General features: G+C 44.8%; 1 protein-coding gene across 1 annotated transcript in view; it reads right to left on the bottom strand.

Annotated features, from left to right (window-relative positions):
* Nucleotides 1-21,811, bottom strand: part of AUTS2 (activator of transcription and developmental regulator AUTS2) — a 773,887-nt gene that overhangs the window by 228,645 nt on the left and 523,431 nt on the right. The window contains exon 5 of the mRNA XM_039732931.1: nt 8,244-8,273. Within this exon, the coding sequence (XP_039588865.1) occupies nt 8,244-8,273 (30 nt within the window). The remainder of the gene's footprint in view (nt 1-8,243; nt 8,274-21,811) is intronic.

Raw genomic sequence — 21,811 nt, forward strand, 5'->3', positions numbered from 1 at the left:
AGCTAAACAAACAAAAGTGGGGTTTTTCCATTCTTCCTCCATCTGCTAATTCACAGAGCAACAGAATGAGGACAGAGGAGACCAACTTGGAGGATTTCAAACACACACAGTCCCTGCTTACCTTACAGAAGCACCCTGTATAACTATGTACCTTTTGCCTGAAATTATTATAGATATTAGTGCTGCTGTAGGGAGGAGAGCTTGTGGGCAGCGCAGACGTGTGTTGTAGATATTTATAAAACCACCAGGAGGCTGCAATAAAATTATCATGGGGTATATATGATGCTTTTTCAAGAAGCATTTAAAACCACTACTATGTTCAATTTAACCTCTCCCCCAAGTTTCCTCAGCACACATTTCTCTGTATAGCTATACCTCTAATTTGTAATGTCAATATATACAAACAGACACATTGCAAATAATGTACATCTATATAAACAGATATGTTCAATGAAAGCAATGTCTATGATTTTCATAGCAGGCATCTGTATACATGAAAACACATGCTGCAAAATAATACACATGCAGATAAGCTATGGCTGCTATTCTGAAGTCCTGTTTGAGTACAGTAATTGCTTATATGAAAATGATAAAAAATTAAAATACTGGGCACAGGTGTGTGCTACTACAGGTGTAAATATAACTCTGCACATACGCACAGAGCAGAAAATCGAGTGCAACATGAGCATACACTCATAACATCAGCATTTGCTGCATTTGCATATTCCACACTGGTTATGCATCATGCTCCATGCCTGTTACACATTTAACACATACCATTCCATAGCCCTGGATGCTTTTTGCTATCAGTTTGAATCTTCGTACAATGGTTTTATTTTTATCCCCACAAGACAGCTTGCAAATGACACTTTTTAAGCCCTGGTGGCTGAGCAGTGTCTCAAGACACTGATGTGACAGTGCTGGGGCACCAGCACGCCAGGGACCCTCGGAGGGGCATCTGTGCCCACCTGCCCTCCCCTGCTCCAGCCCTGCATTGTTTACTCACTGCCAGGAGCTGGGCTCGAGCCCTAGGGAGAGCAAAACCTGTTTGGGCCATTGACATTGAGTATCCTTGGTGCAGGAGTCAGGACCTCCGAGGTATCCGTCACTGCGGCTGCCTGCAGGCAGGCTGGAGCCAAGCAACTTGCCTGAGCAGCTAGTAAAATTTTAATGCACTCTGTAGTGTGGTCATGTCATACTCAGTTATGGCAAATAATCCCAGATGCCTGCAGAGGTAAAATGGAGCTGTAATGTGCTTGCCTCCTAACCCGAGCTGACAGCAATGATGTACGACTACCATTAGCGGAAAATATCACTTCAACTAACCCATGATCCAGCTCCGCTAAGGGTCACATTATCCATGAGGAACAAATTACACTCCCAAAGTAAATACAAATTTTCTACACGAAATGGGTAAAAAAAAAAAAAAAAAAAAAGGAAGGGGAGCGGGCCGGGGGAGGGCAGGAGCCACGTTCCCTGTGCCGAGTGACAGCGGTGACAAAGGACGGGACCGGCCCGGAGCATCCCCACTGCCACCGCCGCATCCTTCACAGCAAACACTGGGCTCGGCTTATTGCCACTCTGACTGCGGGGGCCCTCTGTGTGGCACGGCAAATGAATAAAAAGGAGCCTTATCTTCCCTCCTAATGGGCCTTAAACAGCAAGAAAAGCTTCCCGACTGCCGGAGCCCGGCTGGGTGATCTTTCACCCCTGGGGCAAGATGAAGGTGCTGCGTTTTCCAGAGTTAAAAAGACAACACCTGTACAAATATGCAGGGTAAATCGCCCTTGTGGGAAACATCCCAGCTCTGCAGAAATAATTTTTTGGAATAATACTGAGGAATGATTTCTCTAATCCTACCCTTAGCCAAAATAAATATATGCCAAACAGTAAGACAGCGGTATCCCACGACCCGAAGTAATTGATTGAAATTGGGTTCTCAGCCACTGTTTCCCCTCGTTTGCCAAACGTGGTGGTTGGTAGCCACCATCCCAGCAGTTTTCAGCTCCCCCGTGTGAGCAAAGCCCTTCCTGGAGCACAGAGGGCCTGGCAGCCCCTCAGCCTTTCTGTGGCAGCCCAAGCTGTGCCCCAGCACCCGAGAGATCTGACCTGGGCAGGGCAGGATCCCTCCACAGCCCCCAGAGCTCCCACCCCGAGCCAGTCCCCTTCAGGATCCTCAGGGCCTCCGACCCACAGGAACCCCCCGTGCTTCCTCGCTGTTCCCCGACTGGGAGACACATCAATGTCTCACACAGCCTACCTAAGGCCACACACCAATTTCTTCTTCTTACTAGGCTGGAGTTGACACACTTTACATTTTGAAGTTTTAGCTACAAACCACCCCCAATCTTCCTGTACCTGCGCTTATGGTTGAGAAGTGTGAGGAACAGGATGAAAAAAGCCCAACTCTGATGGTCGGCCCTTCTTTGAACAACTCAATAAATGAGTTCCCTTTATGGCTAAAGTTTTTCAGGCTAGGAAAATTGTAATTTATTATTTATACTCCAGCAGTGCATAAACACCAAAGGGAAACCCTGGCAGAGTTTTAAACCATAAGAAGAGTAGAGATATTAGTGTAGCACTGCAGGGTGGTATAAATGTAGCTGGCTCCCAGCTGTCCCTGTGCCACAGCCCTGGCACCATCCAGGGGGATGTTTTCCCCTTTAAGTGCTACCCAAACTCTTCCTTCCCTCATTCCTCCCAGGGGTGAGGAAAAAATATCCCACATACAGTTTTGTTTCCAAGCACCCTACTAGAAAAATCCCAAACTGATGCAACTGCTCCCATGAGAGTGCATTGCACCTGTTTAAAAATGTAATATATATTACATTTGTATATAAGATGGCATAAAGCAATTTCACCACCATTTAATCCATTTATGACAAAGCTTTTGCAGAATGGAGAGAGCACAGCCCTGTGCAAAGCTGCTGCCTGCTTTGGCCTTGTTTTCCAGCACAGTCAGTGGTGGGGCTGTTCTGGGTTCTTCCTGCTCCCCTGGAAAGGACAATTTGCTGTGTCCTACACATGCTTTGGGGTGAGGAGGACAGCGAGCAGCTCTGCCCCAGCTGAGCAGGGTGCTCTGTGCTCTCAGCAGAGACATTCCAGGTCTGCAGGGCAGGAGGTAATGGCTCCTGAAGCTCATGACCAACAAACTCTGCATTTATCCAGAGCTGTGCACTGACATGGTTTTAGCAGGCCCTTCCCAGGTCCCTCTTTGGTTTATCAGAGCATTTATTACTACCTAAATCAGTCGAGTTTGCAAAGTTGGGAAGAGCTACATACACACACAAACATATAAACCCTTTATGTGGTTATTTAACCACTGAAATGCAGCCTGTGCAATAAACTAGGAGACACACATCTGCCAAAATGCTACTCCAAAATGTCTCTCCAAAGTCCACACACAAAATAATTGGCCAAAAGTGCTGCAGAAACACACAGAGAGTGCAGGTGTGAATGCTTTGGTGCAGAATAGCCATCCCCATCCCTTTTACCTGGGCATAGCAGAGTCATTTACGGTATTTCCCATGCCATTTTTTGGTTTGTACCTGATTTAAAGCAATCAGATGTGTCATCATTATCATTAAAAATAATCTGATACAAGAAAGATCATTCTTCAGCTCTCTCAATGCTTTTAACAGCACAGTACTTTTCTCTTCAAAGAAGAAAATTTTCTTTCAAAGAGAAAAATAATGAAGCAACAGAGTCCCACCAGCACAGGCTCTTTGGCAGGCACAACACCCACTCATCCTAATCCCAGTCCCTCCCCTGGGTACTCTCCCCTTCTGAACAGAGGCCAACCCCTGGCAAATTCAGGCACTGGTTTGGCTCTGTCCCTCCCCATCCTGCACCAGGGGCACCAAAGCTGAGCCCAGCCCAGCAGGGACACCTGGGCTGCAGCCAGGAGCAGCCAGGCACTGCTGGGCCTGGAGACCTTGTTCAGAGGCACTCAAGAGCCTCCCAAACTGATCGGGTGCTCCTGAGATAAACACAGGACTGAGGCACCAATAGTGATGGTTTTTTAGGCTGCACATCCTATCAAAGTACAGCTCCAGCCAGAAGCAGCCCTGCTCTGTGTGCACTGCAAAGCAGCTTCCCTGATCAATGAAGTATTTCCTTAAGAAGTGAAAAATCACTGAAGTGCCTCAGATTGAGGCTTTAATTTTAAAATTAAACAGAGCAGTGAGAGGAGATGGTAGAGATGGAGAATGAAACAGGACCTCATTTCTTACCTCATCTTTAGCACTTGACTTTCTTATCAGAGCTCTTTGTATGTCTTTTCCAAACAAATTTTCCTTTGATTTCCAGAAGACAAACTTTGTGTTTGCCCTTATGTTTTTAATATTGTATTAATTACCATGGGTATAATTTATAAGATTGTATCAAGATATCAAAAGCTAATACAGTTGCACTTAAATTTGTCAGCTGTGCAATAGCTTGCCCTAATTTTAGATTATCAGCTCTGGAGACCTGCTCAAAGAGTAAGACTGACAGACTTTTTAATGGAGAAAATCACAGTTCCCCTGGGATCCAGACTTTTTTCTGATTCAGTAAGAAATCCCAGTGGCATTTGCTGAAAGGATCCCAGGATGGAAAATGACATCTCTCTAAGAATTAGTGCTTCTCACTCTGATGCAAGTCTTCCAAATATACTCTCCCTCCACAGGCATGCCTGCTACCTCTTCAGACCTTCCAGCAACAGGAGGGTGAAATGTCTACTTTGAGTGCTCCAGTCCAGTCCTGTGTGACAAACTGAAGGAGCATGAATCTATATAAATAGACAAATTATCCACCCAAAATATGTCATTTAAAATTGAGATGCTGACACAGCCTCAGCTATAGCACCTCTAAGCAGGGGCTGCATCATTGTTTCAATTAAATATCCTTGTTTCTTCTTCAGGAGAAACCTCCGGAGAAACCTCTCATTTGAGGGCAGACACAGACAGAAAGTGGCTCCCAATTAAAGGCTGGATTGGAGGCACAGCCATCACCTAGCAGAGATCAGATATCAGCTGTGATTTACAGCCAGATAGGCAGGGATCCAAGTCAGGGAGAAGGACCAGGCTGAGGCACTGCCTTTGGCCCTGCCACCCCTCAACATCAGCTGCTCCTCAGGCTCCTGCTCCTGCTCCTGCTCCTCCTCCTTCCTTCATTCTGCTGCTCCCAGTGGCCCATCCAGGCCAGCCTCAGCCAGCTCATCCTTCAGCCCCTCCATCTGTCACACACCTTTCCTGACACTTTCATTCAAAGGCCCTGGATTCTTCCTGGATTCCAGGTTTTACTTATTCTTGCAGAAATGTGTACCTGTATGCATTATTTCTACCTCTTGTGGATCTCCTGTGGAGGATCACTGGGGGTTTGCCCTCAAAAATCCTAAATGAAGCAAAAGTGCTTCCTTTGCATTTTCTGAAGAGCGAGTACAGAATTGCTCTGCAGCAATTAACCCTGCATTCTGTACACAACAGGGCATCAAAATCTGCAAGAGATAGCCCCAAAGAAAAGCAGATCTCCTCTTCCCAGAAACATTTCAGGCCAGGCTGTGTCTGGTGGGAGGGGCACAACTCCACAACCCTCATAGCACACCTAGCAAGGTCCAACCAAGAGCAATTTGTCAATTCACTGCAAGAACAGCTCCACAGCTGGAGGCCAATATCATCATGATATAAGGCATTTGGGTAAAGGATCTTCAAACCTCTAATCCTGCTGAGCACCCCCAGCTCCCCTGGCTATTAATGAAAACTGAGGATGTTGGGCACCACTGATGAAATGCTCCCTTGGACAGGATCCACCATCCTCGCTTCTCCCAGTGCAGTTTGCTCACAGGAACTTTTTGTCCTAAAAATGTTATTTCATTTAAAACAGGAATTCAAAAATCTTCTGGGCCCTATTGAAAGAGATCTAAAAGATCCTGCCTGTCTGAAGAAAAGAAGTTTCTACTTGTCAGTTAAATAAAGGAATAACGCACAGCCTCCTTTATAGTGTGTACTTTACCTGTCATCCAACAGCCCATTATCACGTCACGGCAGAGTGCACTTTCCTGCAGGTCACTTTGTTTAAAATGACATGGATAATGCACATGTCAGCGAGCTGACAGTCCCCACCGTCCTTCAGAGATAAAACCCAGCCACCAGCCTGTTCTTATCTGGGGTACATGCCTTGCTCTATCATCTAAGTCAGGCAGAACATGATTTCTCCAGAGAGCACTTTTTTCATTTCCTGATTTTAAGAAAATCAAATAAGCACCATTTGTCTTCATCTGAATATGCTTGACCTGCTCAAATGATGATGTCTCGCATTTTATAACAGGCTACATATGCTGAATTCAAATTAACAGCAGAACAAGGCCTTTAGATCTTTGCCTGGGCTGCCAGCACAGCCTGAATAAATATGCCAGGGTGAGCAGTCATCTCTCAGAGCTGGGCCTGAACTGTAGAGCTCAAAGATGGGTCTGGTTCTGACATTTGAAAAGCACTTGATTTTTAGGGATATTTAAGCCTGCACTTAATCTCATTTCATTAAGGGAAAAAGAAAATATGGATCACAGAGATGGAATACACATCTGGATTTTAAATCCTGCCCTCACAAGTACTGGGATATTCTATGTGAGGTCTTGATTGTCTCTTGTATTGTGTTGTGGAAACCATCCTGAACCAGCACCTCCCCTCCATCCCCAAAAGCTGCCTCTGCCTTTTTATACAGGAGTGCTGCAAGAGAAAAAAATCAGTGAAACAGGCAAAGGTTCAGCTCCATAAATGCTGCAGTGACAGGAAATTACACTTTTAGTTCTGGGTGCCATAAACATAGAAGCTGAAATTCAGTTTATCATCTTCCTCTGCATAAGGAACATCCTGAAAATGAATAATCACTTCACAGGATGGAATGTAATGGTAATGCATTAAAAATTCATATTGAAAAGTGCAGGTTAATATTCTGTGCAAAAACCCAACAAAACCTCCCTTTTCTGTTGTCACACTGATTAACTCCAGTGATTAGTTCCCTTATGCAAGGAAAATCATTGCATTTCAAAGTAAACAGCAGTTCTTTAACATAGTTAGCAAATTATTAAGAAACATGAGGAAAAAATCCTCTACTTAGGAAAAGAGCTGAAGGGCAAAGCTTTGGAAGTTATATACAGAATGGTTTGAAAATTTCCTTGGCTTCCTGTTACACAAACCCTGTAGAAAACTGATTAAATTCATGGAAATAGATTTTTGTACTCATTGTTTCCCTCTGGATTTTACAGCATATTTGCACTTGGCTGTTGGGTGAGCTGCACACCAGCCTGGTCATCTCTCCTCTGCTTGGCCTGCCTTGGAACTGGTTAACAGAACCACTCATGAATCTCTAACCAGTTCAACATTATTATAGGAACAATATTTTCTGACATTATTTTGCCCTCCCCTGACTTCCATCCCCCAATTTATCCAGGGAAAGAGGAGGCAAAAGTGGTTACATTATCAAAACATCCCTTAAGGCTCAACATGCAAATAAAAATCACAAAATCCAACCTGGAAATAAAAAAATTAGACCAGTTTTTTTCTGTGATAATTATTTCAGTTTTTCCAAAGAAAGAAGATTAGTCTGTTCACAACATAAAATAATGGATGAAAATATTCACCAGTATGGATACCAGTTCTTAATTACTATTACTCTTCTAAACAATAGGCAGCATCAGAGACCACTGACTGACTCTTTTAGCATTCATGTTTTCCCCTTTCCCACTTAGAAACCCAAAATCATGGAGACAGTGCTCAGCAAGTTGTGTTACTTGACTTAATGTACAGTTTCCAAATGTTATTTCTAAAAAATAGATATATCAACCATAACACTTCAGTTGGAATTTTCAGGCCCTTGCCTGCAGAGAAGCACAACAGGCACTAACAGTGGTTAAATAACTGTTAAGAAGTGCAAATGTGAGGGTTACCAACAGACTCAGCTGCTGCTACAACCTCCAAGGGGAAGTGTAGTCATGGAAAGGGTTGGAAGTGACACTGGTGCTCACAAACAACCCACACAGACCATGGCATCAATATGCTTAAAGATGAACTGTGTGGCCTCCAAAATATTCATTAGAATTCTCTTTCCTTGGAGGTCTATTCCAAAATTAAATTAGAGACAGAAATTTTCTTTGTATAGAGATGCTTTAGGTTAGACCAAGAAGAAACTTTGAATAAGTAATAGATTAACAGGAATAAGGGAATCCAATAAATGAGTTTTGCTCTCATACTCATTTTCTTTCTTACCTTTTCTTCTTGATCACTGTCGCTGTCACACTGAAACACAAAAACAGAAAAAGCACAGGTAAGAGAAGCTTGCTACAGCAATAAAAAATATTTCTGTGAACAAGATGGTTGATACATTCAAATGTTGGGTATTACATCTGGCACCTTTAGGAAACAAGGTCAGTTACTGTATGGGAGGAAATTCCTCCACTGCTGCTGCAGAGGACACATTTCTGTGTTTGAGTGTTGCAAAACCTGCCCTGCACACACCAAAAGCCATTTGCAAAGCCCTCTGCCAGTTCAGCCCAGGGACACAGGAGCTGGTGGTGCAGGGGCACGTCCAGACTCCAAAACTGGGTCAGGGAAGAAGAAGAACAGTCTTAGAGGGCTGATGTGTTTCCTTTGGATGAGCAGTGCTCCTCACGCTGGCTGCAGTCCAGCAGGGGCTCCGTGGGGATGCTCAGGTGTGCCCAGCACACAGAGCAGCATTTGCAAGGCTGCTGTTCTCCAGGAGCACAGGGAAGGTCACCCTGTGCCTTTGCTTATGGCTGCTGAAGTGAAGATTCCAGAGATCAGAGGGAAGCTGGAACATCCCACAGCCACTGGTTCCCCCAGGTTCTCTGGGAGTAGCCCAGACATCACAATTTTACAAAATGCTGAGTGGTAACTCCAGAGAGTCTTGATATTAACCCAGTGCCATTGCTCAGTTCTTAAATATTGTAGGAATAGAGCAGGACGAGACACTCAGTGTTTCTGAAAGACAAGCATCGGAACCCAAACCACGTTTGCATTTGCTGGAAGTACAAAAGCTGTGTTGGAAACAGGACTCTGAGAACCCTGGAACTCACAGGTTTCATTCCTCCCATCAAATTCTGGGTACCTGCAGCTCCTTCTGTGGGTTTGTTTTCTTTCTTTCTACAGCTGTAGGTTCTGTATCACTCAAGACTGAGCTATGCAGATCTCATGGCAAACATTTGCAAGGAAAACATCACCAAACAGGAGACCCAGGCTTTCCTACCCAAGGACCAGCTGACTGTCAGGTTCTTGCAGCACTCAGTCAAGCTCTTTGTGTACTTATATCTTTATGTATTTGTATCTTTATGGGTTTATATCATCTTTGAGTATTTTTATAAGTCAACCAAATTGCTTTAGAATTAGTTATATTTTGTGAATTCCAAAGGTTAACTATACAGTGGGATGTGAACAGACAGCCAAATACTCCCACAAATACACATACTTGACTTGCACAAATCAACTCATCTTCTGTCTGTTGTTTAATTATAACTTTTCTGTTTCACTGGCTTTTCCCTTGTCTTCATCAGTACAGGGGGTGAAAAGGTGCCTTCCCTACACCACTGAGCTATGTACTAACAAATTAGAGCTAAGAACTATATCTAGGTATTTTAAAACTAATTTTAAATGAAGGAAAGATTAGATAAAATTACAATCTCCTTGCAGCTGATTTCAAATAGAAAAGGAAGTGAAATTTATTTAATACCTGACATGATTTATATAGCACTAGTTGCACCTATTTAATACCAGAGTATTTACTCTGGTAACAAACAAATGAGAAGACACATGAAGACGGGGCAATTTTAGCTTTAATTTTGAAAACCTCACACAATGTTCTAATTAATGAAGAGTCCACTTAACTGACAAAAGGAAAGCATTTCTGGAACAGCAGGGCGCTGATATAAAGTACTCCTACCTTACCCCATAAATACAATGAATTTTGACTTCATCAGGACTGCCTGTATGAGATTTTGGTATGAAGATGATCAAGGCCCTGCATTTACAAAAAAGCAAACCAGTGCATGGATTTTAATCCATGAAAATCTGGACACAGAATCAGAGAACCTCCTGAGCTGGAAGGAACCCACCAGGATCATCCAGTCCAACTCCTGGCCCTGCACAGGACATCCCCAAGAATCACAGAGCATGTCACAGGCATGAATGTCACAAAGATTTTCCATTTACTATTTCTGCTTCACAGCTATTGGAAAAATTCAGCTTTGGGGCTCTGTCACCCTCTCCCCCTGCACGGTCAGAGCCAGGATCTCCCTCACCATGGGCTCCCCAGGATTATTTATCACACCTCCTATGTGTTTCAAACCAGGGAGCAAAGGGGCAATTGCTCCATTTGTTTGTGTCTCTGCCCACCCTCCAGGCAAACTCCAAGTCTTGGTCAGACTGAATGCAAAAGTGAAAATAAAGGGGGCAAAAGGGATATCTAAGCAGGCAAAGGCAGTTCCCTTTGAGCAGCAGGGTTCAGAGGGTTTCAAGGTGCCACCCACTCCTGGTGCCAGACACATGAGCAGCATCCTGTGACCCAGCTGTGCCCAGAGCACTCTGCAGCCTCTCCTTAGCCCAGTTTTGGTCTAAATTAAAGAATCTCTGCTGTAGTCTTTACTGACTCATAAGCTTGGAGAAGCTCAGGTTTTTTGTGTTCCCTTCAGCATGGAGGTACCTGGGGAGAAGAGAACTTGCCAGCACTGACATCTGAATTTGCCAACAGAACAGCTCCCCACACCCCAGTGAATCTGCAGAGCAGTGGCAGGGGGAGGCCATTTCCACCAAAGTGTTAAACTCCACACCTCCTGCTCTCCCACAGTCCAGTTCTAATTTCAAGGTCCGCTTAATTCCACATCATATAATTACTGCTGTACCCAGCAGCACCTTGTCTCCAGAGCTAAGCATATGGCGCAGGACCGACCCTACTGGTGCCCATGATGGGAGAGAGCGGGTGCCAAGCCCATTAAAACTGCTGCTGTCCCTGCAGCGTGCCCGTGAGTGACAGCTCTGTGCCTGGGCCAGCCGGGGTGGCTGCCAACACTGCCTCTGCTGCACATGGCACTGGGAGCAAACACTGCCATCCCTGCTCTTGAATTCCCACACTGACCCCGGGACTTTGCTGGAGTGCACCATCCAATTTACAGCTCCAGCCTCCAGAGCCCTCCGTGCCAGCCTCTGGCAGAGACAGATGATGGTCAAAGCCCTCCAGTTCATAAATTATGCAAAGGCAATAAATGCACTCAGCAAACAGCTCCCTGCGTTGGGCCAGCCTGGCTCTGGGGCAGCTCCTGGCCTCTCTCAGAGGGGCTGGGCACCAGGGCAGAACCCACTGTCCAGCACTGCTGTCCTGGGCCAATGGCAGCGCTCTGGGGAGCAGCTGGAGGGAAGGCAAAAAGGAGGGAGAGGATGAGAGGGCTCTAAGCACTGCTCTGGGGCTGGGTATCTGTGCAGCACCTCTGCGTGTGTGTGTGTATGTGTGTGTGTGTCTGTCTGTGTGTGTGTGTGTGTGTGCGTGTGTGTGTGCGTGTGTGTGTGTGTGTCTGTGTGTGTGTGTGTGTCTGTGTGTCTGTGTGTGTGTGTCTGTGTGTGTGTGTCTGTGTGTGTGTGCGTGTGTGTGTGTGTGTGTGTGTCTGTGTCTGTGTGTGTGTGTGTGTCTGTGTGTGTCTGTGTGTGTCTGTGTGTCTGTGTGTGTCTGTGTGTGTGTGTCTGTGTGTGTGTGTCTGTGTGTGTGTCTGTGTGTGTCTGTGTGTGTGTCTGTGTGTGTGTGTGTCTCTCTGTGTCTGTGTGTCTGTGTGTGTGTCTGTGTGTGTGTGCGTGTGCAGGACACACTCTGCACTGGCACGTCCTGCACGCCCCCCCACCAGACAGTTTGTGTGCAGGGGTAATGCCACAAAAGGAGAGGAAAGATGTTTGCTGCTCAGGCTGGAAACAGAATTGGAGCAAGTGCACATTGTCCCCATGGCTGAGGGTCAGCCCAGGCACTGCTCACACACATCCCCCGTGCTCTGATGGGCTCATTTACATTCCTGGGTGCAAGTTCTCCCCAGAGGTGCAGAAGCACAAGGTGTTTCCATCTCCTGCAGGCTCACTGCTACCCACGGCTGGAGAAGGCATTTTGGGAACCGAAGCTGACAACCGTGAAGTTGATTATTCAGAATTACTGGTCAATTTGAAGGCTCGAGTCTGCACTGCTCGCTCAATTCCTCAATTCCTCCAGCATTTCCCTACCTCCCAGGGCCACAGGAAGAAGTAAAATGATTTAAGTGCTTTGTGGTTCTCAGAGCGCCAGACTGTTTTGGAATTGAAGCGATGGAAATACTTTGCACTGGCCCTCTGCTTTGGGCTGTGTTTCAGTATTCCATGTCTATTACAAAAAGCTCATTTTTCAGTGCTCTCCCCTGTTTTTCAGGAAACCATGGCTCTGTGCACAGGCTGCCTTGGAATATTCTGCAAATAACTGGGAATCCAAAATATCATTCAGAGATAGCATGACCTGATTTTTGGATAACTGCCACTAGCTTCACTGGAAGCTGAGGGTGATAATGTGACAAATCAGGACAAGGAGGCTGCAGACACATTTCACACCTGAACAAACAGAGCCTTCTTGCTCTGATTCTCAGGCTCAAGGCACTTACTGTCTCCACTCTGAACACAAGTTGTGACTGATTACAGCCCCCGCAGGCCAGGCTTGAGATGAGCCCAGAGCCAAATTGCCTAATTTGCCCTACACCACCCCCTGGCCAGCCCTCAGCTCATTCTGGGCAAAGAAGTGAAGCCCAGATGGGCAGAGCTGCTGAGCACCCACAGCCCCCTGGACAGCCAAATTTTCACATGCACATGGTCCCAAATGCTGTGAGAGCTTCTCAGATCACAGCCTGACAGGCTCCTCAGTGGGAAGAGTCTGAAAAATGGCTATTTTGTGCTTCTCAAAGTCTTGTACTGGCCAGAAGGGACTCAGTGGTTTTCTCAAAGGACCTATGGCACTACCAACAAAATTCAAAGCAAGTAAAGCTCACTCAAAATGATCTTCATTGATAAAAATCTTACAGGACACATGAAAATACTAAGGGTGCTCCTGATTTCTATATATTTGGGGTAATAATGAGACCAGACCGACTGTGATTTTCACAAAGTGGCCATAGTTATCACTGAAACTGTTCCAATCCCTTAAATAACCAAATCCACCAGCCATCACATCACCTGACACACACACACATGCCAAGAGTTCCACCTTCCTTTTGCAAACGGTCCCAAATGCTGTGAGAGTTTCTCAGATCACAGCCTGACAGGTTCCTCAGTAGGCAGAGTCTGAAAATGGCTATTTTGTACTTCTCAAAGTCTTGTACTGGCCAGAAGGGACTCAGTGGTTTTCTCAAAGGACCTATGGCACTACCAACAAAATTCAAAGCAAGTAAAGCTCACTCAAAATGATCTTCATTGATAAAAATCTTACAGGACACATGAAAATACTAAGGGTGCTCCTGATTTCTATATATTTGGGGTAATAATGAGACCAGACCGACTGTGATTTTCACAAAGTGGCCATAGTTATCACTGAAACTGTTCCAATCCCTTAAATAACCAAATCCACCAGCCATCACATCACCTGACACACACACACATGCCAAGAGTTCCACCTTCCTTTTGCAAAGGTATTTCTGCAACTCCCTGCTCCAGAAATGCTAATCAGAGTTAATGACCCAAAACCTTGCATCTTCATATGTGTGATTCAGTCAAAATTCAAATAATTATCCCTAAAGTCAAGCCCAGATGAGGAAGAAGATGTACCAAGGCAAAAACTCTCTGTACCAACAAACCAGAAAGCTCTTCCTTCTGCCCCAGACTGAACCTGCTGAAGCCCTGCAGTCAGCCTGGGCTGCAGCAGATGCATTCCCTGCAATATGGGGTCTGCACACACAGACCTGCCGTGGGAGGTGGGAAAAGAACTTTCCAATTCCCAGCTGAGGCATAATTGCGGCTGTGTTTTTTAGAAGAAAAGGGAAACTGAAGATCAGGTTAAAGATTAGCTGCACCTCCCCAGCCCTCTGCCCCAGGTGGAGAAAGTTAAAATGCACAGCAAATTTCCCACAGCACCTGTGGAATGAGCCTGATCCCGAAGCCACGTTTCAAAAATCAGACACCCTATGTGGTGACAGCTCTAATTTGAGCCCATTTTAATAACTTGAGAGAGCCTGGTCCAAATCAAGCTGAGTAAAGGTCTGAGCCACCTCGCCAGCTCATTCAGGCTGAAGCAACACCATGGATTTCTCTGTACTTTGCTGATTGAACACATTCTTGTGCAAAAAGTGGCAATCATTGAATATCTCATGTACAATGACATTGAGGAGGGCATTGTTCTCTATTCTGCTCAATGGACTTTGCTGGAACAGCTATTTCATATCTTGGAGCCATTTATCATTGCCACCAAAGGAGTCAGAGCTGCTGCAACGCCAGCTCTGAACAAAGTGATTCTACTCATCTGTCTGCTGAAAAGAAATCTGAAGAAAATGAGGGAAAACCCAGACCTCAGCCTGTTCACACTGACATTTACAATATTCTTGTCCATCTCTCCACCAATGACAAACTGGCAGCCCTGGAAAGGGCAAAGATGGTATTTTAGCTATACAATTAGACCTTTGCTTCCAAGAAAAAAGGAGAAAAAAACATCTCCTAGATGAAAGGAGACACAGACAGAGAATAAATGGGCAATTTTCTAATTGATGAAATGGAGACCGGCAGAGTCACAAAGAAACTAAGAGCAAGAATTTCACTTCTTTCCTTCCTATCTGTGACTTTGCTGCAAGTAGCATTCAGCACGGAGCTCTCTGCCAAGAAATCTTATATATATATAGCATCTCACAAATTGGTTAACATCACAGTCTGCTTAGCAATTCCTCACCATTATCCACTGCGATTCACTGTAAGGAATGGCTCTGAAACAGAGATGGTCTGAGAAGTTTAAGGTCTGCTTTCTTAAAAGCTAAAATTATGGATTATTCACCAAAAAGTCCCATTTTACACAAATTACCTAAGTCTGGACAAAAGATTGCAATGTTGACCTTTAATCTGAATTCCATTTTATCCAAACCACTTCAGCTGAAATGTATCAGTCTTGGACATTTGAAGTTATCTTGGGCCCCTTACAAGAAAAATATTCAGAACTTAGAATGTTTTTCAGCTGCAATTCTTTTTAATTCTTCCCTCTCAGGACTTGTATGATTGTTTTATATTATAAAATGACACAACTGGTAGTTCCTTTTAGCTCCACCATCAGCAAAACAATGATTTGATTAGAAAGAATGACATGTTGAGTATTAAAATGAGAACTCTGGATTATATTGCTGTTCAGGATAAGGATGATCCACCTTACATTTCTCTAGGACATGGATTTATCCTTGGCACCTGCTGGGAGGCCCAAATATTCCTGGTAGACCACAGGGAAGTTGTTGTAAAGCCAAGGGGGGATTTCCCTCCAGGAAGACCTGCTCTGAGGTTTGGTTCTGCTGTGTTGCCCCTGGATTTGCAGGGATTTTCCCTGCAGGGGCAGGCTGGGAGCTGTGGCAGTGGGAGGCTCTGGGAGGCTGCTGGGCACTGCTGGGGACGTGGCACAGGAGCTGCTGGGGGCTGACAGGACAGAGCTGCCACCCCCTGTCCTGCCAGGCTGCCCCAGCTCCGTGTCACCCCAGGGACAGGTGGAACCAGCCCTGGAAAAAACTCATTTTCTTTTGTTCCTTGGAAAGGGAGCTGGGGCTGGAGGTTACTGCACCTTCTGTGGCCCAGATGCCACAGATGCAGCAGCTTCCTCATGGTGTCCCTGCCCAGGTGTCACTGCTGTCATGGTGTCACTGCCCACACCTGCCCAAGCCCCATCCAGCCCTCCCCAGAGCAGGATGATGCTCCCACCAGGGCCAGGGGGGGATTAAATGGTTTTCCAGATGGAAAACTAACAATGCCATGCATTCCTCAGCTCAGCACCCTCAGAAAGTGCCCAGCACCAGTCAGGCACCCAAATCCCACCAGACCAGCTGGCAGCAGGCACTGCCAGCCACACACACAGGAATCCCGACCTCAGGAAGTCATTCTCTGTTTTAACTGAAGGGTGAAGTCTCTGCCTCAGCTCCTGAGGGCTCCATAAGGGGAAATGCCTCCATGCTCTCCCCTGGGACTCGGGATGCACATTTGCTGCCTCCTTACCTGCCTTGCTGGCTGCAGGCAACATGCAGCTGTCGTGTTATTTTTAGCAGCCTCTCAACTGATGGCAATTTGCAGTGTGTAATGTCATGTTTAGCATCCTCTCAACTCACGAGTACTTTTTCAAGGTTCAAAAAAATAAATAATAGTAAATAACCATAAAAATGTGCATTTGTACTGATGGACTAAGTCGATAGGAAAGATTTAAACTAATCAGGAGTTAATGAAGTCACTGCCTAATACTGCATTAGTGGGTGTTATCTGTATAAGAAAAGATTCTTATTTTCCAGAACTCCTGGTCTTAGCTCATGAGTTCTGTTTGGAATTTGAGTCTTCCAGGTACTTAGAGGCTAATGAAATAAAAACACCTTGATTGACAAGAAGCAAAGCATGTTACGGGTTAAAATAATACAAGAATCTATTTTTTACACTGTGTTGTGATCCATAAAAATCACCCTCAGCCTTTCCTCTTTCTTCTCTGCCTGTGAAGCCAATTGCTTTGATTGCAGTGATATGAGCTTACTGAAATGACTTGCCCTTGCTTGTGAAGCAAATGGAACATGCTAATAGAACTTATCGCATTACCGGATGCAAAAGTGCCATAGCTCATTACTTTAAGATAAAAGGATATCATTGCAGACGGGAAGCAGAATTGACTTTCTGAGGCCCGACTTGATGATGATTTAATCAACTGCTCTCTTTCACTTCTCATCTCTGCGCCTGTCGGTTTCCCAGGTGCTGTTAAATGAGACACTCAGAAAGTGAGCGCGGGGAAAGAAATTGCTGTCATTACTTTTCAAGAAAGGAGGTATGCAAATTTTCGACAGAAAGATTGCGTTCATAATGGGCCTGGTAAAATACAAGGATCATGCTTGACAGGTGAGGGCAAGTCATTTGTACGTCCTTAAAGTGAAGCAACCATCCTCATTTAGAAATTGTGCTCGATAAGAGAAGCTACAAATGAAACCCAAGCGATGGCTAAGAGCAGCCAGCAAATCTTTGAAGGCTTTGCTGCTGCAGCTCTGCCTTCAGCAGGTGCCTGGCGTGCCTTCACACATGGCTCTTCCCAACTGCCAGATGGCCAAAGTTTGACCTCAGTATCTCACAGAGATTCCTCTTAAATGTTTTTTCTTACTGTCAGCATTATATTCACAGTCTGGGGTCTGAGAGTCTCTTCCTTTCTTCACCGCTGCCAGAAATAGAAATTACAACGAGAAAAAACCCAACCAGCTAAGTGAGGGTTGAGCTAACTTTGAGAACAGAATCAAGAGGTTGGAGGCAACAACTTGTTTTCCTCTGCATGCATGACAGATCTTGGATGGTCTGGAGCTTACACTTCATAGAGCCAAGTAAAAAAGAATAACCCATGAAAAGGGCTGTGGCAGGAAGCAAAGAGGATGCAAAGATGCCTCTCCAGGGCCCAAAAGGAACCTGGGGCCCGTGTGATTGCAGCAAGAAAGGAAAGGGTAAAGAGAGAGCAACTGGATGCTCTATTGATCTGATGGAGAAGGTCTGATATTCCAAAATTGGAAGTTAAAAAAGCACAATAATTGACATGATGAATTATGCACAGGCTAAAAACACTCTAAAGATCTTGGATGGCTATTGAGCTGTTTGGATCATTTTAAATGGGGAAATGAGAACTACCAAGCTTTTATTGGTGTCAATCAGGTTTTCCATCAGAGATTGATAGTCAGCCACATCAAACAGGTTCCTCGGGGACACTCTAAGCAATGGATACAGCAGTTTGTCATAAAATGTTGACATTTTGTCTCAGATAACAGCATAGGACTTAAATAGAATTAATGTCATGAATATTTAGAATTAAACAAAAAACAGCTGGGAAATACTGCCACAAAGGAAGCTGGGTACAACACAAAATGATTTAAATAAGAACAGTCACTATATTAATTCCAAGATAGGTGCATTTTAAGAATTTATGTTTTTTTCTCAAGAACACAGTTCATTGCTCCCGTGCTTGTTTATGAAACAACTATCAGATATGTTATTTTCCCTTTTCCCTGTGTGTCAGGTCCTTAACCCTCCACATCCACCTAACTGGGAGTGATCCAGCAATACCCTTTGGATCTGACTCACCTCTCACCAAAAATACTGCACTGTGGTTGAAAAGCAAGATGATGGAGGAAAGATAGCCTGGGGCTAGGACTCAGGAGATCCACCTCTGTCACTGGCTATCAGGATCACCTCAGGCAAGTCACTTACTCCCTTCTGCTGTCAGCCCTCTACTTCTCATCTCTTTGGGCTATTAAATGGTACATTCCCTAGGATTTGCTTACTTTCACTGTATGTGTTTATAAAGTGTGCAGGAAAATAAGGCATTTTTCTTAGACAATGTTGGTCTCAGTAAATAGAAGAAATAAAAAAGAAGAAAAAAGCATTAAGACCTGGATCAGACCCTAGACACACCATGCCTATTTTCAGTATAGATCTCATCTTCCACCAACTAAAGTGCATGACCTCTGGAAAATTATATCATTCCAACTGAAAATTATTTTTATTTTCACTTAGAGCAATGAACACAGAGCAGCAGCAATCCAGCACTGACAGCACTGGTCAGGGGTTGCTCTCTTGTGCAGGCTGCAGCAACTCTGAGCACAACATGGCTACTGAAGCCCACACAAAGAGATTCCACTGATTTCTAGGATAAAATAGATGTAGAAATCGTATCTGAAACAAAACATAAATTATAAAAATCCATCTTTTCTCTTCTTTCCCCCACAAGACCTCTTTAGCTTTTGAGTTCTGTGTCTTCACAGTAGCCTAAATAAGTTCAACCGAATTGTATAAATAATAATGGTAATAATAATTCCCCAAACAACCCAAAACAATTGATCCTTAGGGATAAGACCTTAACAGTTGAGCTATAAACCTCTGAATATTGGATTTTAATGGATACTAAAAACCCCTTAACAAAGCCCTACAAATATAACCTGAAACAAAATGATTTGTGTTCTAAGCTGTTTGCAAACTCCCATAAATGTTCCTCATTGTCATAATGCCAGAAAAATAGCTCAGCCTGTGTACTCAGCCTTGCAAACTGGCTTCTGTGCTGTGCTTTCATTCCCTTTTCCACTGTCTGCTTTATAATTCATCACTCGCACAGTTGTTATGCATTATTATTACTATTATTATTTATTGCTGCCTTTATCATCTTTGTACAATTGATAAATTGTCTGTGCTAGACCTGAGGGAAGAGAAGGATTATTCTAAATGTAGAGCAAGTAAATATAAATTGTAAGGACAATGGCACACTTTGGCCTTGCTGGCTCAGATTTCCTTTTAGACATACATGGTTCTATAATTTGGAATCTGTGATCTCTTATTAGGAAATGAAAGCATTATTTTTTCCCTAGAATGCAGCAACTATAAGAATTGAATTTAAAACAGGAGTTGTATTTATCTTTTTAGAGGTAGGAATATGATTTATCAATTGAATTCTGCCATTTTTTTTTGTTCAAGGAGTGGCTGAGAATAAGAATACTCATCACTGCCTGGCTGAACAGAAAAGCTGTGGCTGCCCCTGGATCCCTGGCAGTGCCCAAGGCCAGGCTGGGCAGGGCTTGGAGCAGCCTGGGACAGTGGGAGGTGTCCCTGCCATGGCAGGGGTGGCACTGGGTGGGCTTTAAGGTCTCTTTCCACCCAACCTGGGATTCTTTGACAGCTGGGGGGTGTTGTCCAGCAGAGCACCCCCACTGCAGCCCCCCTTTAGCAAGAAGCAGTGGCAGGAATGACACCTCGGTGTGTCCCAGCAGGACAGGAAGGGGAAGCTCTCATTTCCTCCAGCTCTCTCCTGCACTCAGCCCAGTGCTCACAGTGCTCATGGCCACACACAGCACAGAGGTGGGAGGGTTATGGAATATCCCAAACTTGAAGGGACCCCAAAGATCACCCAGTGCAGCTCCCAGCCCTGCACAGACACCCCAACAGTCCCAGCCTGGCCATCCCTGGAGCTCCTGGAGCTCTGGCAGCCTCGGGGCCGTGCCCATTCCCTGGGCAGCCTGGGCAGTGCCAGCACCCTCTGGGGAAAGAACCTTTTCCCAAAATCCAGGCTAACCCTCCCCTGACCCAGCTCCAGCTGTTCTCTGGGTCCTGTCCCTGCTCACAGAAAGTAGATTGGAGCTGTTCCTCGCTGTCCCTCAGCTTCAGGTAAGACCCAAATATCTGTTTTAAGAGCCATCGTCCTGGAAAAATATCCACAAGGTCATCAGTTTACCACCAATGCTCTCCTAGCATGGATAGAAGAAAAATGTTTGGGGTTTGTTTGGGTTTTTTTTCACCACTGCTGCATAAACCTACCCCCAGACTTAGTGGTAAAAACTCCTATATCAAGAATATTATCACAGGCTCCATGACTGTTATCAGCACTGGCAAATTACCTGTCACAGCCAAGGCAAGGGATTGCTTGGAATAGCTGGCTTTTAGCTCAGTGCTCAAAAAGTTATTCCTGTCCAGGAGGGTCGTGGAAAATGCAGGAGTTTTGCCAGCAGCAGCTGTGCTGGAGCAGGGTTGTGGCCAATGCAGCGTTACTGACACTGCCCATGTGCTCCTTTTTCAGCTGCAGTGACACTTCACACTGTCAGGAATTGTCTCTTCCAAAGGTGAGCCCCACATCAGGGCCAGGGACATCCTGAATGTCAAACACAGGACTTCCCACCAAACTCTCTGTCAAGAAAGAAGGGACACACCAAAGCAGGAGGAGGTGCCAAACAACTCTCTCTGGCAATATGAGGATCCAAAGGATGTCTGGAAGGAGCAGAAGCTTCATATCTTCAATCTTTGTGGTCACCACTACCCCACGGACAAAAATGTACACTGAATTTCTGGCTGGATGATCCCAGCAAAGCACCTGCATCTTGTACAGAAAGGAATTTTAAACTCCTCAACCTGTGCTCTGCAGTTTTGAGATGGATTAGGTAGGGCAAGGAAATTCATTGCTTTCTCCAGAGATATTCTCTGTGAATACAGAGCCTTGGAATTACACAAGGGATGTTTTGGAGAGGTAGAAGCTCCCTCTATTTTATAGACTGTAGATACCAAAAGATTGGAAGTTCCATTCTCATCTCTTTTGAAAATTTAGTAATAGGGAGGCTCTGAAATTTCAAACATGTTCTCCCCACAAAACCTCTGTAGGCTTTATCTTCAGTCTAAAGAGCAAGATGCAGGAATAACAAGATGCAATGGGTAAAACCCAGATAAATTTAGACTGGTACATATTTTAAAAATGGGGAATAATTTATTATTCTTCACTTAAAAACAGGACAGATTTTCCCTAACTGAAAAAAAAGCATAAAAAATTAAAACCTTGCCTAAATGTTATGCCCTCATTCAGTCAGAGTTACTGTACTCCAGGCAGTACAATTAATTAGTGAGATCATATGGCCTGTGCTAGACAGGAGGTCACAGCAGATCACACCCTCATTGCCTTAAATGATGTGAATTTATAAATCCCTAAACATCCACATCATTCCACTCCTACATCCACAGCCAGCTTGTTTATGCTTCGGATCTCCTATGATCCAGCAATTCAGGCCAGTTCCATTCAGTGACAAAAGCTCTCTCCATGCTGGAACAATCCTGAAGGGCTG

This window comes from Passer montanus, unplaced genomic scaffold, assembly GCF_014805655.1.
Source record: "Passer montanus isolate IOZ18808 unplaced genomic scaffold, ASM1480565v1 scaffold81, whole genome shotgun sequence".
NCBI classification, from domain to species: Eukaryota; Metazoa; Chordata; class Aves; order Passeriformes; family Passeridae; genus Passer; species Passer montanus.